At 45.9% G+C, this 21,887-nt stretch overlaps 1 protein-coding gene across 2 annotated transcripts in view; it reads left to right on the top strand.

Moving 5' to 3' along the window:
- Nucleotides 1-17,484, top strand: part of LOC142590581 (uncharacterized) — a 99,338-nt gene extending 81,854 nt beyond the window's left edge. For both annotated transcript variants that reach the window (XM_075702885.1, XM_075702886.1), the window contains exons 16-17: nucleotides 2,099-2,356; nucleotides 10,337-17,484. In XM_075702885.1, coding sequence (XP_075559000.1) covers nucleotides 2,099-2,356; nucleotides 10,337-10,623 — 545 coding nt within the window. In that variant the 3' untranslated portion in view covers nucleotides 10,624-17,484. The remainder of the gene's footprint in view (nucleotides 1-2,098; nucleotides 2,357-10,336) is intronic.
- The last annotated feature ends 4,403 nt before the right edge of the window (nucleotides 17,485-21,887 follow it).

Here is a 21,887-nt window from a genome sequence, read left to right as displayed (position 1 = left end):
AAATGAATAAGGCCAAATGCATCAAGTAGTTGACCTTTAGAGAAAAAAAAAAAATGGGGCTGTGCAGGCCATGCCATCATAGGGTAGATGACTGGTGCACCATTGCAGTTGCAGAGCCAAGAGAAGGGAGGCACAGTTGGTGACAGCAGCAGTTCAGGTGGGGTGACGAAGTTAGTAAATTTGCAAGCACAAGTTGCAATCAGCTGGCGCAAGACATGGGTAATTGAAGATCGCTGAGAGAGGCTTTCATCCTGCAGTGGACTTAAAAATAGGCTGATGATGATGATAAACCTGTGAACCAGTGTGTAGTTGTCTAATACCTTGCTACCAAGGAGATTATTTTCTTTGTCATTGAAATGCACTTTTCTGATTGCTCAATAATTCTGGTATTCTTACAGTCCCTTCCATGCAAGAAAAATCCTTCAGCAGCTGTACTTATTTGCACAAAACTGAGAATTTCAGTATGATGAAATTTCAATATGACGAAGTAAAGTGCCGATTTGACCGACTCGGCTACATCGAGCTTTAAAGGGACCCTGAAACGATTTTGACAATTTTCTACAAATGTACTGTGTCGTTAGAGTAGGTCCTTCCGATCATCAATTGACACATCTAAGTGCTCCGCGTAAAGCGTGTAATTTATCATAAGGTTTTGGGAATGCACATCGCTGTTGATCACAGCACAGTGCTCAGCAGAATTTTAGGCCGCCCCTACCCATATGACGGAAATCACCCATATGACGTCAGTGTGGCGAGCTATCCGATTGGCTGACCAGGGCGCGTGATCGATTTTTCCAACTTTATGGTAAACAAGTGATGTTCGTAATAGTTGGAATGTTAGTCAATTTGTTTCTATAAAAAAAAAGTAACATAAAGAGAATGCACAAGGACAATTTTTCAGTACATTCGAGCACTTCCGGCACACAGCAAGTGTCGTCTGCTTGTATTACAACGTGCTTCGTCTTTGACGAGAGCTCCGCCGTCAGTGCCGGTCTGTCTTTTCGTGAGTGCTATGATTCGACTTTGTTGCGTTGTGGACTGCAAACGTAGCGACTGGCAATATGTCAAGCTGCGGCATCGTGTCCCTCTGCAAGCCAGTAGGTGAGCAGACTGGCTGCAGCGCATCGGACTGCCACTATCCGATCGGCGTCAGGATTTGCGTGATTGCGGCCGTCACGTTACACCGGAAGATTACTAACACAATAGCATTTCGCCAGTCTGGTATTAGGATAAACGCAAGCGCAAGGGGACAGGGCCTGGCCTTGTCCCCTTGCGTGTTGTTTCAGGGGATGAACAGAAGTGCAAATGTGAAGGGTCTGCACGGTGCAGCCACCTGGTGGCATAGAGCTCAACCACACACAGTAGCAGTAACAAAATGTATTCTTCTTTGCTGCTGGTGTAAATTTTTCGCAGGAGTGTAATTGTTAACACATTGTTTTTGTAAATGTTTAAAATGTTTTACACTTGGTTAGAGCAATATTAGCTCTTTCTTTGGCTGGTTAAGCTCTGCGCCAACGGGTGGCTGGACCGTGGAGACCGATCAGGCAGCTCACGTACGTCTACGCTAAAGTTCCTTCAACAGCTTGAGTTCATGCCTTCATTGTTCCGTCGAAATGTTCTGCTAGCGTGTGATTACCGGAGTACCAGACACGTTTGACACTACGACAGAATGCTCGCAAGGCATGCTGCTTCGATAGCTCTCGCTTGGGGTCAATGGCCAGGCAGCTAGCGGAGAGGTTTCGCGCGGGCGGGGGCGGGCTCTAAAACGACCAGAAGCGCACGATGTGACGTCACATTGGGACGACGTAGAACCAGTGAAGGCGGAGCTTAGCCCCGATCGCTCGGCGAACGAGTTGAGGAGGAAAAGCATGGCTAGGGAGGAGGGTAACTTGTAATCGCTTGTAGCTCCATTAATACATAACGCTTCACTTAATTTGTGGTGCAGATGTTCTACTTAAGCTGTACGCTACGCGTCTACAAAATTTGTCCAAACCGTTTCAGGAGCCCTCTAACTGCTGCGCTTGCCTTTAGCGTGCCTTTTCCCAAACGGCACCAGTCATTGTGGGTGGTATTGATCAAGCAGACGTGCCATGTGCAGACTGGGAGTTTCCGCTCTGTCTGGACGAGGAGTTTCCCGAAGCCACTAATGGGGGCAGCAGCAGCAGCAGCAGCAGCGAGGAGGAGGAGGATGAGCTGCCCCCCAGGGGCCACCGGGGGCTGCGCAGCCTGCCCGTGCGTCCGCGCATCACCAAGCTCGGAAGCACCTTCGGGTCTGCAGCAGCGTCTCCCCTCTACTGCATCGCGGCCCTCTCGCACGACGACCTCCCCACGACAGACGAGGAGGAGCTGCCCACAGGTGAGCTGCGGAACTTGCCCACGACGGTTACGGAGTGTTCGAGTGATGGATGCTTTCACTTGGCGAGGACGGCCGCCATTCGTAGCCATCCTTATACCTCAGCCAAATTTTCCGTGAATTTTATGAATTCGGTCTTGTTCTGAGATTCTACGAATGTCTTGTCTAGTTTTACGAAAACTAAGTTGTCCACGAAACAGTTTCAGTGGTTGGTCTCTGCAACCGTACCCTTGGAAGTCTTCTGGTTGTGAAAGGGCACCCAAGGGGTAACTGCTTGGAGAGAGTTCATTCAGACAAGTTCCTGCAGCAGACGAAGTGGGCAACAGCAAATCTGCGTAAGGAGTCAGTGTGATCTCAAAAACAATGAGTTGCGTCTAAAGGTAAATCATTGTTAATAAAGTGCTTCTGTATACCGCAAAAGGTGCTGTGTTCGGGCAAAAAAAAAAAGAAATAAAAAAATTAGCATGCCATTTTTCCTTGTTTCCCCTTCTTGTACTGTATGTATGGGATGTTAGCAAATTTTGAAATTCGCAGCTTGACAAGTGTATATATGGCTAGTCATTATTTAATTTTTTTGTCATGCCTTTACAGCTGCAGTGTGTCAAGTGAACGACAACCTGCATTAATTATTCATTCATGGCACGGAGTTTCCTACAGCAATTAATAGAGCGAACTTTGGTGCTACTGTCTATGGGAGCTGCAAGTGTGGTGGTACAGCCAAGGTTGGCATTCTGGACGTTGTATTTTCGCTGTATTGTCCAGTTGGCCATCTTGTCAGTTCTGATTGGCTCTCAGGTGCTGCCATGGCCTCTGTGACTGGCTAAATATGCCGCCACTGCAGAAATCAACAATATGGCAGAATTTCGTAGCATCCAGAATGCAGCACCCATGCTTGGGAATGATAGTACAGTAGAACCCAACTTTACCGAACCCGTTTACATCAAATTATTCTGTATGTCGAACAATTTCCGTACATGGTATACCTACAATGACTATATATAGCAAAAGTCACGCTTACATCGAACAAAAATAGCAGTGACTCCCAATATATCGAACGTCAAGTGGCGGAAAAGTGCCCCCGGAAGTTGGCTCTCCCTCACAGTGGAGGGGAAACCCAGCAGCGCGACTCCATCCAACTGCTCTCCCTACCGTGACCGTGCTGCCTCGGGTGAGCTGTTGACACCCCCCTCCAAAAAATGATCTTGGCCCGCCCGCAGTGCTTGCTCAGACAGCCAATCAGAGGCTCTTGTGCCCTCGTCGTGCAAGATGGCAAAAGTGCGAGTTGTCTCGCTGCTTTTCTGGCTCATAGTGTTTGCACCTTGTGGGCCTTCTCCCGCAGTGTTGCTGTGGTGAAGCGGCAGAATTCGCCTTTCGTCGTGAAGCTCAAAATCATAAATCGGGTCAAACGCGGTGAGAAGTCGGATGTCCCCACATCGTGCAAGATTACGAGGAGCACTCTCAGCATGATCTTAGAAGAATTAGGGAGAGATTATGGCTAAAGCGGCCAAACTCTCGACCCAGTGCCCGTGGTGCTCGATGCGTACCCACGGCCGTGTACAAGTGGTTCATCCGAAATTGCTTCAGACATGCCGGCTTCCGCGTGCTCGGTGATGACTGTAAAGTCGTTGCCGGTGTTGCCGAAGTTTGGAGCGAGCTGTCAGAATTTCTGGAAGCTGTTGATGAATCAACGCTGCACGAGTTTGAGTGCAGATGATGGTGTCGCGACCACGGGAGAGCCTGAAAACGAAGACTACGTTGCCAACATTGTACAGAGCACTAGTGAAAGTGGGCACAATGAGGAAAGCAACGACGGTCCTTTGCCCACATCCTCCGAAGTGATTGGCGCACTCACACTAGTCAGGTGCTTCTGTGCGAATGCAGAAGGTTGCGGCCTCAGCTGCTCAGACTCCTTTTGACAATGTGGAGAAGTGTGTGCATCGCAGGCAGCGAAATTGCCCAAGCAGAATAAAATGCAGGACTAATTTATGCGAAACTAAGCAAGTTTCATCAATAAAGTGATTTTATAAATGGTATGTGCTTTTATGACATCCAATTATTCAGCAGGCTTATATCGAATTATGTTCTATATCGAACTGATAGGCGTTCTTTTGAGAGTTCGATATAGCTGGGTTCGACTGCACGAGTAGATGGATTTGCCTAAACTTGGTATGTCTGGCTTTAAGCAGCCTTGTGACGTTTTAAACAAAGTACAGTAATTCGTCCTCGTAATAATATCGTGTTATACAAAATGTCACTAATTTCCATTTTCTTGTGTTCTCTCATTGCTATGCTCATCTTATAGCTCCTCTGATTTTAGCGAAATATGACCTATAATGCAGTCAGTTTCCTCTTCTTATTACTTTGTTAGGAATGTTCAGTGTATTGTGTTATAAATGCGATTATTATGCATGTGTGCAGAGGCTCATTACCTTGCTGTGTTTACGAAACAGGGTGTGGAAATTTAGAAAGGTAAAGTGCAAGAAATGAAGCCACAAGAGCGTCTGAAGCCACAAGCAGAAAGATCGTCCAAGTACTAACCATCATTCTCTTGGTAGCTGAGCGATGGCAGTGTCAGAGTGGCCTCGAGGGATTTCATGAGGTGACCCTTATGATTACAGTCCAGATGCATAGGGACTAAATGGTGCAGTTTAGGCAGATATAGGTACTGATATTGAGTTCGTCCTGAGTAGCTTTTATGCTGCATTGCACTCTTCAAATAGAGAAGTGGCTTGGTGTGCCGTGTTTCTGAACTACATTGGTCACACGGACTGCCGTGCGACCGGCTCTGTCGCACTTCCGCACTTCGGAACTTCGTGTGTGCCCGCCCTCCTTTAACAGCGACCGGGTTTGAAGTGTTTGTTGCAACAGTAAGGCGCTTTTGAAAATGTTCATTATATCTGGGAGCAGTTTCCACTAGGGAGGGTCGGAAAATTGTAAATGCACCGAAATGTGGTCGTTATAATGGGTAATTAATTATATCTGGGATTGTTATAAGAGGGTTCGGCTGTATTCAACTGCTCTTAGCCATGTTCCGTAGTATGTGACTGCTTCCTCAGATGGCAGAAGTACTTCTAGCAATTGTTCCTTAAAAGCATGAGCGCAAGAAGGCGCCTTTAGGAATGCAGCTTTTCTTGCAGCGATCAGCTCGTTCACATCGTCAAGCACCTTTTGGACTTCCTCGCAAACACAACGTAGCCCATAAGCAAGGCACGTGACATGTGGTTGTCACATGCCTTGCTCATGGGTCAACAAGTAGCACACTATTCATGAATGACTCTACTTGGGAGACTTGCACTGAACAACAGAAGAGTGCGCATCTATGGCAGATAAAGAGCGTAATTCTGGGCATTTTAAGGACTCTTTCCCCCTCTCTCAGTGTTTGAAATGACAAAATTCCATGGTGTATATATATTGTTTACTTTAACTACACTGCTCATTTTCAGTGCACAAAGAGCCGAGCATTATAGTGGATTCTTACCTGCTTGTCGCTTGACTGACAAGATGCTGTCCCTCCTAGACTCATGGGTCCATTGCTGGGGCAGCACACTTTTGGACGTCTTTGTTTTCAGCATCTGTCATTCACTTTATGCAGCATTGAACAAACGGATTGCGGAGAGAAATAAAATAAATAGGGGTGTGCGAATACTCGAATGTTCGATTTCTCGAATATTGGTACCTTCGGTGCGATGACTCGTGCCTTTCCCACGGTGCACATTCTCAATCGGTACACAATTCATCCAAGTTGACAATACCAATTGAAACAGCTAATGTGATGCAGACAGAAAGAACTACAACAGCAGCGCGTATGGAAAGCATGAGAGCATGTGCAAACATTGGTCTTATTAGCCACCAAAAGGCACGCTGATCGCATTGAACATGCGAGTTCAGTGTTAACGCACGTGGATTAGCGCAGTTGGGAGCTCTCTGCTCACATGTAAGCACACAGACGCATTTGGCACGCATACTCGCGGTAGTTGCTGGCTGGTTGACCGTGGACCCGAGTGCCACTGTAATGGCCGTCAATCTAACCCGCACGTCGATGTAGCACTTGATCACTGATGAGCCACCCATAGGAACATATTAGCGACAAGCTTTCTATGATGGTTTGTGGCACATTGTCACATTGGTTGGCAGCAAATTTTTGTCAGAGCCACACCATTGGCCAGACTGTCTAGACCATTCAGCCTAAGTGGAGATTCATTGTCACATGATGGCTTCCCAAGTTATGGTTACTATTACTATAGTATTTAACCTTTCATAACGTCTTGTCCATAGAACACCATGTATTTAAAACCTCAATGTAACGAAGTGTGTTTGTATGTGATTTCAGTATAACGAAATTTCACTGCCGCCGCAAAGGAATGCCGTGACAATAAATGGAAACTTTCGCCGACACAGATGGTCAGATGATGTACAGTCGCCGACCGTTTATTCGGACCTCACGGGGACTGCGAAAATGTCCGAATAAACAGGTGTCCGAAAAAGCAGATTAAGAAAAAAAAAAAGAAATCCTTTATTTCCACGCACTTATTCGGGCTCGGCAGTACGCTTGGAAGAAATCGTGAATACGCCGTTGCACGCTGTTCCGTTTACGCGCAATCAGATAAGCCTGAATCTCGGAGAGGGTCGTACGGTCACTATTAGCGGCTGAAAGCATAGTCACTACTTGTACATACACGCTCCGCATGCGACGGCAGCGTAGCACATGGTGCTCAGAGTCATCGTCCGGCGGTGCAGCAGAAACCTGACGAATGATCTTGCCGTCGTCGAGTTCTGCGCATTTCAATACAGCAGTGTCAGCACCGATGAAACTGTCAAATGAGACGGTGTCCGGAATCGCAATGCAACCACTGCGCAGGTCTCGGCAGAACATTTTCCGCGTCAGTAGGGAGCACATCGGAAGGCGACAAGTTGCCTCCCGGCACCCGCTTGCAGGCATTCCCCAGCGCAGTTTGCGCGGGCACTGTCGGCGCCATTAGACCTTTGACGCGATGTTTACGTATGCCGCGTTGGCTCACCGAAACCTCGACACAGCACACAAAGCAAACACCACCGTACCGACACCGGTCGCACAAACGAAAAAGCGGCCTGCTCGCAGCGTCAGCGAAAAAACAAATCAGCTGCTGGATTGTCTTGACATGGCTTACTAAGCTGAAACCGGAACTGCTGCAGAGCCACTCTATCTAACCAGGCAGAAACGATGATGATGAGCGGGGATTTCCAGTAGCGCCACTTCGTGGGGCAGCAAGGAAGCTCCGTTCAAAACAAAAATGGCGTTCAGCAAGTCGAACCATGCACCGGCGGTCAGAGTCGGTGCATGGTGCTCTCGACCGACTCAAGGAGTGTCCGAAAAATCAGACGAGAGGTTGCAAGGTGTCCGAACTTTCGGCAGTTGTTATACATTATGGTCTATGGGGAGAATGACGGTGCCGCGAGGCTGACCGAATAATCGGGCATGTCCGAATTTTCGGAGTCCGGAAAATCGGTCGGCGACTGTAATTACAAGCGGCTGTTTGCAAACACACCTCTCAAATCGCATGTTGCGACAGGAGTGACAGCCAAAGTGGAGCTGCATCGTGTTTCGTACAAAGTCCGTGTGCAATAGGATCCTATCGTGCCCCACGCACTGTGTGCTTTAGGTGTGTGTGAGGGTGAGAGAGGAAAGGTGGCGGCTTCACGAGTGCCGCCTTCCCGCGCAAGCAAAGGGAAAAGGGAGGAGGAGAGCGAGCTGACGGTAACGTGAACACGCGCGCGTAAGGGGGCAGTAAGTTGGCGCGCCTCTGGGCCATGGCTGCGCATGGCTGTAAGCACGGCGGAGCACATATGCTGCCGCACACCCTGCTTCATAGGTAACTGGCCACGTGTGCAAAGAGTAACAAGGCGGCGTGGCACAATATAAGCTGTCTTACAGCACATTTAGTATTGGAGGTTGCGTAATCTGGAGTTTCGGTAACCCATTGGAGCGAGAGGCAGACAAAGCGTTCTCTTCCCGCTGCCGCCACTTTTCCCGATAGCTTCGTCCCAGTGCGGGCAATTCTATCAGCTGCGTGGTGCACACAAAAGCACGACTGGCTTCGCTTAATTTGTGCCGCCGGGAATATATTGTGGTCGTTCGTGGCATGAAACCAAATCATCTGTCGCCGACTCCCAAATTTATCAAAATGAATTATTGTCTGATTGAAAATTGCTTTTTTAGATCACCCGATAGTTCGAAAAATTTTGTGGCTCCTTTCGTGTAAGAAAAATAGATCGGTGACTGTACTTCTTTGCATAAAAGGATGAATTTCAATAGAACGAAATTTCAATATGACAAAGCAAATTGTCGATTTTACCAACTTCGTCTTATCGAGGTCTAACTGTACTGTACGGTGGCCCTTCATTCCGAACACCATTTTTAGGCGCACGACGCTCTCTTTTCGTAGCTTCGAGCGACCTGTCACAAGATTAGCTTTGGATTTACATGGCAGCTCAAAAATATCCTGTGACAGTGCACTGACCCCCGGCTGCAGACACCTTTGCACAGCCTTTACGCGTCGTGCGAACTAGCCGTGGGCCTCCCCGCTTGAGAACTCTTTACCATTGAAGCCAATGACAACAGGGAGCGGTGATGAATGACTTGATGAGCATTGCCCCCTTTTGTCTGTCGTACAGATTGGTCTTATACGAGCTGACGATAACCCAAAGAAACTACCTGCCATAAATATGGAAAAACCCTCCTGTTTTCTGCAATAAAACTAGAAGGCAACACTTTCTAAGCAAAAGAAAATTGCCATTAAGCACAGTACGGCCCACTATTAAACTGAAAAAAAAAAAAAAAGAAACATTGGTACTTAGGACAACTTTGCTATTTCTTCAGCTGCAGAGTGGGAAAAGCACCTAATTCAATTTGACAGACATATTTGCCTTTCTTTTATTTTATTCGATTCGATATTCGATTTGAAATTTACTGTTTGGTATTCACACACCCCTAGTGATTATCCTTCTCTGTGCACTTCTAGCTCAAATTGGTGCACTTGCTCAGTGGTGCACAATGTCCGAGACAGCGCTTCCAAAAATGCATGCAAAAGCATTAGCCTTTACAGTTGCAGACTGTACTATATCATAAGTTGCAGACAGCTTTGCAAAAATTTCAGAGATGTTCCATTTGAGAATTCGGACTCGGTCCCTTCGAGCCTTAGTGACCACATGCCAGTTTGGTTTTGGCCACAGAGTTGACTATGTCCAGCAGAAAAGACAATGTTTTTATACATTGCTGGTGCCTCCTCGAAACCGAAAGTAACGAAGCCTAGTCAGTCCTGTCATAGCCAGCTCCACGCAAACCACGACACAAACCAAGCCAAGCCGTTAATGTAAAGGACTACATTTGCGCTTTGTTGCGTGTTGTAAAAGTTTCGCGCTTCCAGATTTGTTCAACATGGCCTTGCGCAACTTCTTTGACTGCTATTACAAATATTTGCCAGTTGTAATCAAATAGCTTTAAAAGACGCCAACTCCATCCTCGATGTCTCTGTTGAAGAAGGCGGCGATTAAGCGAGGCAACTGCTGGACACTTTTGTGAAGAAACTCGCAATCGTATGGCTATTAAAGCACAGTTGGCCTTTGTTGAAGTTACAGGGGACACAGATTTGGTGCATTTGGAAAGAATACTTCTCTCTGTCTTTAGCTGCAGCCATGACTATAGTTGAGATGCAGACTCTCTAGGTTGCATGCAGCAACACGTTGCCCAGCTTTTGTGGCCACTTGCAGAGCAATGACTCAACTTCTGACAAATTCAATACTTTTTAACCCATTTATTCGAACATTTAGGCGGTCCCTGCGGAATCTGAATTATCAGTCAGTGACTGTATTGTGTTCTGTACCATACATGTTATCAAGCAAGATAGTCAGAGGGGCTCTATTTTGTTTGAACTCTGTTTTACTTGAATTAGTTCCTGGTTCATTTGGAGTTCAAATTAACAAGGTTCCACTGTATTTTGAATGCAGAACCGTCCCTTGCTGAGGAGCCGAGCGAAGACCTGCTGATCAACCAGCGACCTCCGTGGGACTCCTCCATGAGCGACCTGTCGAACCTGGATGCATCAGACGACGCCGACTCCCTCCGTTCGGAAAGCCCTGTCAGGAAACCCTCTTCTGCCGCCGTAGCAACGGCCAATCGCAACTTTGACCGCAATGCCAACAGCAACCTCCGCCCTGTGCGCACAGCCTCAGAAGACTCGAATGCTAACAGCAGCTGTCACACGAACTTGGCACCTGCTGCCAATCACCACTAGGCTTAAAGACAGTGCGTGTAGAAAGTGTTGTTTCAGGATGAAGACCGCCTAGCAACTCGCAGAAATCTCCCTCCTCTAGCCGCAAAACGAGTAATCACCAATTCCAGGCACGTCCCGGATATGTGTAGCTGAGAGCAATGTTGAAGAAAGTCTTGACTATCTCAAGACACTGAAGAGAGGTCTGAAAATAGGCACTTGTGTTGCCACGTTTGCTGGAGTGTCCATCTAGGGCTGTTCTGGTAATGCGATTACTAAGCTTGCAGTGATTGCTGCAACCATCTTGGGTATGTCTCGGCAATCTCGTCACCTTGGAGACTGGTCATCGAGTCAACAATCCAGTATAGACGCACTGAAGTCATCTGCTGCCGTACTTGTGGACCGTTCAAGTGCAAGGCAAGGTGGAGGTGTGGTGTTGGCAGAAAGTCCTGTACGGTTTGTGTTCGGGCACTCGACGCTCTCGTGATGTGGCTGTGCAGAACCTGCTAAAAGATGCCATTTAGAAACTTCGCGGTTGATGAATGTTTCCATCTGTGATTTAAGTGATGCGGAATTGAGGGGCTGAAAATGTGTCGCTGTGTCGTCTCCTTCCAAGCCCGCAGTCATTTCTTGTTCCCACGTCTCTGCGACATGTGGACAAGCTCTCGGAAGAGGTTCTGCGACAAGATAAGTCAGCTGCTCCCGTCACAGGTGTAGCAGTTGACCACTTATCGTCCGACGCATCCTCGAACAATGCCTGTACCCTCAGGTTTACCAGTCATGTACAGACCCCTCTTGTGTAATCCTGTTTATGAGTCCATCCTTTCATGTTGTGTCGTGCTGTATGACACTGTCTTTTTGGGGAACTTGGCACCATTTATGGGATCGACTACCATTGCTCTCAATTTTTCTTTATTCTCTTGTGTGTATCGAGACTGCTGCACTCTAACTGGGCGTCGTGTGATTGATACCGCTACAAAGCAATTGCAGGCTTCACATTACACAGCAAAAGTGAGGCAATTCGCTGGAGCGTGTTGATCGGTGCCATCACAGTACAAGTTTAAAGGCCACAAACTAATGGCTGCACGGACAATGTCATTGCTTGTGCTCTGGTATCTGCAGATATCAAACGACTCATACAGCATAATCTGGGGGTCACCTGCACTAACAGTTCTTCACCATGGGTTTGCCATCTACACGCAGGGAAGAAAGCTTCGGGCATGTGATGGTGAGTTGTCGTTTAGCAAGTTGCCTGGGGATGAGAAGTGACATCTGCACAATATATGTTTTTATGTTTGTCTTTTCACAACTTGCTGTCACATCGTTGGGACTTCTTGAACTGTAAGTTTGTGTCTTAATATCTTTTAAGAAGTGGCCTCGTGTCTCCATCAGTCAGGGTGTCGATTCTATTCCTCCTTGTCTGGACTCTTTGCCACTCTAGTCCTTCCCTAGATATGCATCAGTCTCCTTTAACAGAAACAAACCAGCAGTTTGTCAAGTCTTAACCACTCAAGTGAGGCTGTAAGGACAAAAGGTGATTGTGTAACCTCATGCATTAAAGGTGGATCTTGTGCAGATCACTACATCCTTAGAAGTCAGCATTGCAGATATCAAACTGTTGGAGCCTCTTTGCTGAAAGATTAATGCACTTGATTGTCACCATGAATGCATTCTGAAATTGAAAAGTGCATTCTGAATGCGGTCAATACATTTTCCTTGTTGGACATCTCAGTTGCATGCAGTGTTCCCCAGGCTGTCGGTGAATTGGCATTTCATGGACTACTTGCATTGTAAACTTACATGCTGCCTTAGCAGTTCATTGCAACAGTGTAAAGGCCACTGTTTGCATTACTGGAGTGGTTCAGTTCCCAAGACAAAAGTTAAGGTCGTCAGTGAATATTCGTAGTCAAACGGGAGCCCAGTCTAGGAGTATACACGTGCGAGCCAGTGCAGCCTCAGGACATGGTAACTGGTGCACTCTGGTGATGAGATCGGGGGCCCTTGCACTGTTGTCACCAGCTGTACATTGCTTTCTGGCAGAGAATGTCGCCACCTCGTGTGCTTCAAAAAGACTTTAATCCTTTCGTAGCGGAGCAGCCAGTGCTGTACAATGCTGCATTGTCCTTCTGCTTGCACAAGCCTTAAACGTGTTGGTTTCAAGCCTCGACCTTCTTCCATTTGTGCAGCCATCGTCGAACAAAGTTTGGTCTGTTGCGTCTTTCATGATTATGCAAGAGAAGCCGTTTGCACAGGCTTGAAGATGAAGAACCGCTTGAATGGCAGGGGTGCGCATTCCAGGGAAAACACGGGGAAGGCAGGAGATGGAAATTCAAGACTGTGAGCAAAATGAGAACAAAGTTAAAGTAGGAGCCAACATTTTGACAAGCGGTTTTGTCTTTGGGGTGAGCAATGGAATTTGAAGGTGAGCAAAGAGGCTGCTTATTTGCATTGGCCTTCCCCGGCTATCAGATGGGGCTACTGGTTCAAATGTGCAACAGTCCATCAATGCAGCAATAGCTGGGAGCGCAAGAGGTGAGCTTATGGAGACAGAGAGCACCCTTGGTGCTTCACACCAGAAGTCTGCAACATTCTCTTCATTTAGTGGACGTGTCGCAAGTTTCCAATATGTTGTGAAAGAGCTGCCCGGATGTGTGAGAAGGAATGTCAGGAAAGGCATGATGTTGAGCTGCGTGATCTCGCGGCTAATAGAAGCAATGTGGATTTAAGTAACGTTATTCTTTTGCCAGATAAGACAAAAAAGAAACCACCCCTGTTGTCCTCCTATAGCTGCAATATGTTATCTTTATAAAATAGGTAATGTCTGTGCGAACACCATCGTGCAATCCACTTCATTCATTTTCATGTCTGCTGTTTATTCCCATTTATTCGTTTTCACGATTTGAGCTGGTGTGGTGGTTTGGTGGAATAGGCTCTGCCAAACCAGGAGATGCAAATAGATTCGTCCTACAGCTTGCTCGGTCTTCTGTGCTTTGAAATTGTTCATATTCATTAATTTTTTTCCCATACTTTTCTGACCTTGACATATTCATAGCGCTTAGATGTTTCAGGTAATGTTTGCTCGTTATGTGGTATCCCCATGGTTTCAGGTAATAATGCCTGCTGTGATTCATTTGAGTGATCATCACACTGATTGCAAGTCCTGCCAGTCATTCACTTTCATTTGAGGCAGGTTGAGGATTTTCATGCCCACAGTGATTGCAGGGCCCGAGATATAGCTTGTGCCAGTGCTCGATTCCTCAGTCTGCGCATCATTGCACCGCTGTAGACTTATGCGTGACAAAAAATGTAGGTATTTTACTTTGTGCGTAGTGTGCTGCTAGTTGAAATTGTATATAGATTTGGGTTTCCATTTTTTTCGTATTGTCTTGTATAATACCTTGCAACTTATGTTTATTTACATGTGGATGTCAGCAGAGTAAGTTGTGGCTTCTGAGAAATTTTTATTTTCCAACCTGTTTGTGTCACTCCTACTGTCTAAGCTTTGGCCAGTGCTTGCATGTTTTCAAACTTGTTAACGCAACATGGGACACAACATGCTTCATCTATGTTGAAGAGCTTTTTTAATAGTTGAATGTTCAGGGGGCTGTTTGACAGTGAAAAGCCTAGAGGGTGTTGAATTGGGAGCATACAAAAAGAAGACCTTCGGGTCATGTACAGCAGCCAACATGTGGGTTCTCAACAACTTGTTGCACTGGAAGCGGCAAGTGACATCAGTCAACCAGAAGGGGCTCGTGCGTAGTCTACCTCTAATCGCCCTTCATGCATCGCCGACTGAGCGGTGGTGCACAATGGGCATGCTTCTCTTCTGTCTCGGAACAGGCAGTGAGCTCTCGTAACCGACTTCCTGATGCGAGTCCCAGCCATCACTACGCTGCACGGTGTGTACGAGACATGGTGCAGTTTGGTTTCAGGGCACCAGAACAGCTCCTGCAGAATTCCATGACCCTTGTAAATGTGCAGTGAAGAGCACAAGTGTGTGCACTCGACCATGCAAATGGTTGCCGGTGTTATGTGTAAACGGCTCTCCCTTCTCTGTTGTTTTGGAGGGTGAGACTGGTGTGGGTGAGTGGCCGTACCGTTGTTGCACCAGTGCAGCAAGGACGAGAAGCTGGGCACGTCGTGTACAGCGTTGCTCAAAAGATTTAGGCCACGCGAATGCTAGTGTGTTGTGTTGGGGCGGTACGATAGAGTTTCCGGTGAGATTTGGCCCCTCTGATGCTGTGCGGGACGGGAAAAAGTGCCCTCGTCGCTATTTAGACTTGCGGATTGTTTTTTGGATTACCGAAAATTCAGTGCAAGCCGTGCTACATGACATCAAATCTGTTCATCTTATTACATGGCTCGGGGTCTCTTGATTTACTCTGTAGCTGTGTGCTGGAAGAGTACGAATAATCCATCCACAGGACAGGTGTGGCATTCGCAAGGTAAGCAGAATGGAGTTTGGGAACCTGTAGTATATTAAATCTGCAATGGCAGGGGAAAGATATGTTGACGCGTCTGATGCTTTGCACAACCTTCATTGTTTTAGATTTATTCAAGACAGTGCAGTTTTTTTCGTGGAATTTCGCAATAGCTGAAGGGCTTATGTGCTATGTGCACATTCTTGTTTTTCGCTGTTATGTAGTGTGCAAGCTGAGGCTTGAATTGTCATAGTGCATATTCTTTAGCAGCGCTGTTCTGACAGACATTTCATCAAGCTAAATGATGGATCTTGCTCCTTAACATCCGTTGCACCTTTCATTCTCTGTGCGGTCCTGTAATGACCTTTGTTTTCTATATAACACTTTTTAGAAGTGATACAAAATTTATTGAGGATCTGAATCAGTGCTGTAGTTATGAATTTGTAGTGGTCCTTGAAAACAAGGGAAAATCAGAGTGCCCCTTCGAATGCTTTAAACACCCATAAATCTCACAAAGTTCTTAAGAATAGTAATCATTTTGCTTTCTGATAGGCTTGTAGGATATTGCTTGGTCATCTAGCCACAATGTAGGCCAAAGTCAACAAATTTGGGCCTTTTAGCAACTGTGTAGTAGATAGTGGTATTATTTTTCTTGCGCTTTTTTATTCATATGAAGAGGAAAGAAAATCATGCTTGTATTTGAAATCAGTATTAGTGCTTTTGTTGTTTATTTGTTTTTGTGATAGGTGTGTTCAGATTTTTTACCAGGAATGGCTTCTGTGATTCTCCAGGTTTTCTTGAAACAAGTTGAGTGCTTGTATATTTCTTTTTTATTTTACTTTGATGTGAACATGGGCTGCCATGTACCCGTGTGTTATTTACGGGTGCAATTTGGTGAGATTTCTTGTGTGGAAAAAGTGTTCTGTGCTCATTATTGCAGACTCAGGATTCTGACTACTCATTGTGGCTTCTAAATGTGCACCAGGCATTGTCTTGCTAGCACCTGCGGTCTGTGTCTAAATCTATTTTGATAGTCTTTGTTTTCTGACTAGCTGGCCTCATTGTACATGTATTTTTGTTTATGCAGGCCTGGCAGATCTTTGTGCTGCGTCTGAATACGTAATTTATCTTATTGAGCAAGCTGTATGCAACTATCATTTGCTCTGCAGTGGGCCTGGCTTTGAACTGATTGCACCGTTTGATCGTGGTGACTTATGTCAGCTTTATTGCAAAAGCAAACCACTCAAAATTTTTATACCTCCCCTTTTTTTTGACGCCACATTTCTAAACCACTGCCCTACATGACTCCAACTGCTCCTAGGTTTTTCAAAATATATCGCATCTCTTGACAACAGACAATTTCATGTGCTGAAGGTATGGGCGTTGTTGCTTTGTAAGTTCTATACCATCACTATGAACATTTTTGTTGGAAGCTTGGCTTACGTAAAGAAAGGGGCTTTGTTTCCAAGGCTTCAGTGAGGCACATAAATTTACGCACAGCAAAGCAAAGTTACACTGGTAGCAAAGCCCTTGGAGTTAGGTTGTTTCCCCTGTACAGGAAAGTATTGTGCTGTAGAATTTCTTTGAAAACAAGCGTATGCCATTGTAGCTCGTCAAAAAACTGCATAAGCCAGAAAAGCGGGTATCTTTTGGAAATGAAAGAAATAGTGCTTCAAAAATATGCTTAGAATGGGCTTTCCAGATTTACACATGACATTGCAATCTGAATTTTTTATGTCTCGTGTTTTGTTGCTTGCAGTGCCTCGTACCGTGGGGATTTTGGTATTGTGCTTTGCTTTCGCTCCAGTTTATATTGATTCGGACGTTTGCGTAACTGGAAAGGCAATGCGCTCACTTGTAATTCGGCATCTAAGGTTGCTCGTAGAAGGTGGGTGGAGAGCGTAGGCATTTGTTTATACGTAGATATGAAGAGCCGTTTGTGCTTAACTTTATGTACAACAGAAAGGTGTGGAAATCGTCTTGTAGATCTTCTTGTTTTTAATTGTTTCTGTTTGGGCTTTCCTGTATCTACCGCCTGCCCATAGTCACAATTAGCCTGTGTGTGTGAGTCGTGCAGTGTGCGCATCTGTGTTGTACATAGTGTGGGCGTGGCTCAGGAGAGGTGCTGTTGTGCCACAGGAAGGAGTTCTGGTTGTGCTTATATTTATTCGTCCTGTAACATGCGTACAGCGTATAGACAGGCTCGTCCTAGCGGAGCCTCGAAATGAGTGCCAGTCATAGAATAATATGGTGTATTTTTCTTCCCCCTTGCCACCCCCCCTGCCATTCTTCCATTCACCACAGTAGTTTTATCAAGAGTATTTCAGTGACGCCACGTCTCTGTCCTGTTACCGGTACAGATGCCGCAAGCGCGTCGAAATGTTCAAGTTTGTGTAGCAGTTCGACAACTCTGTAGCCCACCTTGTGCATCATGTACAAAAATAAAATATGACGTAGCTATGTGCCTGTGACTGTGTTTTCTTACGTGCTTAACACGTCGGTGTTGCAAGGTTCTTGGACTTCTGTCTGCATGTGACATTAGTGCCTGAGGTGGGACAGTGTGAGCCTTCCAAACCACCGCAATTCCATTTTAATTTTGCCGCATAACTGCCATAATAACTTGAGCTGTATAGTAAGTTTGGTAGATTAGCCCATCTACCAAAAATAAATTACTGGAAACCCCAGAAATAACCGACAGTGGTATACTGTGTCTGCTATTAAACCTTGATGAAAGAAAGAGCTGTGGCCCAGATAGGATACCGGACGCTTTTCTCAAACGTTATGCAGAACCAGTTAGTATCTACGCTTAATATTCACAAAATCTATCCAGGATTCAGATTCCTTCTGAATGGAAAGTTGCAAAAATAATCCCAGTGCATAAATCCGGTGACAAGACGATCCCATCAAACTACAGGCCCATTTCCTTGACGTGTACCAGCTGTAAAATACTTGAGCATATTGTCCTCAAATTCATCACAAAGTTTGTCGAAGACAATGATCTGCTACACCCTAACCAGCCCGGATTTCGGAGAGGCCTATCGACCGTAATGCAACTCGTCAAGATAATGCACGACTTGGCCCAAGGCATTAACGAACACTCCCAAATTGTCATTTTTTTAGAGTTCTCAAAGGCTTTGATCGGGTTTCCCATGACCAGCTTGTTTTCCAGCTGGTCGGCAAACTTGGGGATGGGCTAATAACTAGACGGATATCAAGCTATTTGTCTGGCCGTCAACAATTTGTGCAATGCAATGAGCAAGTTTTTGACACATTAAATGTCGCGTCCGTTGTACGCCAGGGATCCATCTTGGCACCGGTATTACTTTTGTTGTTTATAAATGAGCTGGCAGTCCACATTAAACCAAATATTAGGCTACTTGCAGACGAGTGCATACAGTATAAAGAGGCTGAAAGCTACAGTGGCTAAATTGAGCTGAACATTGCCCTGAATGAAGTAAGTTGGTGCTCTAACTGGCAAATGGTGATTAATTCAGTCAGAACAGTTGCAATGTCAATAACAAAAAAGAAAACAAGCTTAGCATTTCCTTATGGTTTTAATAACGTCGCACTCCGAAATGTAAGCCAGTACAAATATCTTGGTGTAATAATAACTTCTGATCTCAGTTGGGCAGTTGACATGGAAGCTATAACTGCGAAAGCAATGAAAAAATTGTTTTTCCTTAAACGGACGCTGTGGCACGCTGACTGTGACACTAAGCTTTTAGCGTGCACCACACTTGTCTGACCGATTCTAGAATACGCCAATATAATCTGGTTCCCCTTCACAAGTAGGGTTATCAGCATGCTTGAAAACGTGCAGTGCAAAGCTATTGGATTTATTTTTAACCGCTATCGATGCCTTAATTTCCCGACAGAATTGCTATGCTGTGCAGATTTGCCCTTGCTCCAAAGTCGAGATAAAATTCGCCTGAAGTTCTTATATATGCTACTGCACAACTATTTTAAGATAGACCACACAAGATACATCGAAACTAAAGAATCAAGGCACCTACATCATACACATGATCTCAAACTCCAAGCATATTCGTGCAACAACAATACATTCTATTATTCTTTTCTCCCTAGATTCATTCGGGAATGGAATACTCTTTGCTGACTTGTAATCAAACAGCATAGAATTGATGATTTCCTTGAGACGTTACATAACTCACTTAATACGTACTCATCAGCCTGATGTCATTTATTTGTATTCTCCATATAATTATGTTTTTTCTATTGCCATGCTTGTCAATACTCGTATTCATGCTTACTGTTGTATGCATACTTTTTCTTCTTATTTGTACTTGTTTAGCATATCTGCCCCTGACAATTACTATTATTACTGCTTCTTTCTGTACCCCGCTCCTGTAATAACTCTGTGAAAGGGTTGACAGTATGTTGAAATAAATAAATAAATAAATTACCCTTCAACGATACCAAATAAAGCCACTCTCAGAAACCTTGAGAGGAAGCTTGATAAGCCAGGAAAGGTGTTAAATTGGGGCATGTGGCAACGCCATTTTGAAGTTTCTGCACCATGTCGCCATGAATTTTAACATGAACCTACAAGAAACCTGTGCTCACCAGGAACGTTCATAGTTCCCAAGTTGTCAGGACTGCTTCATCCTAACATGTACAGTTGATATACTCCGCAGATCAGTAGATGCAACCAGGCTAGTCCTCCAAGTGTTCATAGAATGTAATTTACGCAATTTTTTTCGTGTACCTAATGGGCATGGCCTAAACCTCATCACTCCCTCTATTGTATTGCGCCCTCACTATGTACCGTTCCCTTCAATCGCGTCTGCATCTATGTGGCTCAGATGAAGAGAGCATAGACGGTGGCGCCAGATTTCCCTCTAGGTGTTATAGTGAGAAACTCAATGACACTTCCTAACTAACTCTTCCGCCCAGCGCAGACTAGCTGGCCATTGGGGGCGAGCTCCACCTTTGTAGGGTGCCTCGATGCGCGCGCCCTCTCGGCGGGTGGAGTCATTCTGTGAAGATTGCACTCCCCAGATTTCGTTATGGTCGGTCGAGAGAGACACGTGCACAGCGTTTTCTGGTCCGAAATGCCTGGGTGTTGCGTGCCCCAGTGCACGAACCACTGACGCAATGACTGGAAGATGGTCCGATTTCCTAAAGAATCGAAAAGACGACTCCTCTGGCTGGTTAAGGTCAAGCGCGACTAGTGGTAAACCCACGAACCTGTCGTGTGTGTGCAGCGCAAAATTACGCCATTTCTGCATTGGTAGTTATTGGTTGTGTGCTTTTTCCCGTAGCGTGTTCGTCTTGTATTCTTGATATATGGCACATATGCGTGCGTGTGTAACTCGTTTATTTCTGGATAACAGAAAATGCTTTGTTTTTAATCGCTTGTTGCTCACCAGCTGTAAGAGCGTCAAGATGTACAGTACGTGTACGTTGTGCGCTCTTTGTGACCGGCGCCTCGTACACTTAGATTTTGTACTTAGCTGGACGAGCATACGCATGGAGCATGCAGTAGAAGGTAAGCTGAGCTTTTAGCTTGCCTTTCATGTAATGACATACAGATCGTGTTGACATGTTTTCCCGGCGTTATTCTTGGGCCGCTGTCCAGCTCGGGCGGTACTTGGTGTCCATGCGTGTGTTCATGCGTGTGTTTGTGTGTGTGGGGGGGGATGAAACCTATGACTGCGCATGACGCATGTATAGTCATGATGAGCATGTCATGTCACGCCTCATCATGTCTGATTTAGTGACAATTAATTGGTGGTTACTGCCATGTATAGAAGCCACGTAGTTGTGCATTGGGCATGAGTAATTTGATCATGCATTGTCTGTGCGTTTGCAATTTTTTTCCCCACCTGATGATCGGCGAATTATTTGAATATCGGATAAGAGATGATTGATGAGGATTTCAAGGCTACGTGTCCGTTTAACGACAGAAATTTATTTTGGGCGTTGACAGAATTATACGAAAACAAAAATTAGACGTGGGAGCCACCCAGCCGCAGCGGCCGAGTTTCTATAGAGGTTAAATACATGGTGCTGTGTACTAGTTCGGTATCGGTGTATGTTAATAAAACCTCAGGTGGTCTAAATTTCCGATGCCCTCTACCACAGACCCACCACGCTCGATGCTACGAAATCACAAAGAAAGGCCGTGGATGTGATATTGGTCGAAATATGCGATGTTAAAAAATTCGCAAATGTCAGCACAGGTAACACAGATGCAAACAGGTAACACAGACACAAATGAAAAGCTGCCACATTCACTGCAGTTTCCGTGACCCCGAAACACACCATCGACATTGGCAGAACATCACTTACACACGGCCTCGTTTCAACCGCAGAGTGGTTGACTGTTACAGTCATTGCTTTCTACTCAGCGTTGCAGCATTCAGCCCTTAAAGGGCCCCTGAAACGGTTCGGACAAATTTTGTAGACGCGTAGGGTACAGCTTAAGTAGAACATTCGCACCACAATTTAAGTGAAGCGTTACGTATTAATGGAGCTACAAGCGATTAGAAGCTACCCTCCTCCCTAGCTATGCTTTTCCTCCTCAACTCGTTCGCCGAGCGAGTGGGGCTAAGCTCCGCCTTCACTGGTTCAGCGTCACGATGCGACGTCACATCGTCCACTTCCGGTTGTTTTGGAGCCCGCCCCCGCCCGCGCGAGACCGCTCCGCTAGCCGCTTGGCCGTCGACCCCAAGCGAGAGCTATCGAAGCAGCGTGCGTTGCGAGCATTCTGTCGTATTCCGGTAACCACAGGCAAGCTGGTCATTTCGGCAAATGACTAGGCATAAACTCAAGCTGATGAAGGAACATTAGCGTAGACGTACGTGAGCGGCCTGATCGGTCAGCACGGTCCATACACTTGTTGGT

The sequence above is a fragment of the Dermacentor variabilis genome, chromosome 8 (genome assembly GCF_050947875.1).
Source record: "Dermacentor variabilis isolate Ectoservices chromosome 8, ASM5094787v1, whole genome shotgun sequence".
Taxonomy (NCBI): domain Eukaryota; kingdom Metazoa; phylum Arthropoda; class Arachnida; order Ixodida; family Ixodidae; genus Dermacentor; species Dermacentor variabilis.
Note: the sequence above shows the minus strand (reverse complement) of the source record. Positions and strands in the feature narration are given on the sequence as shown.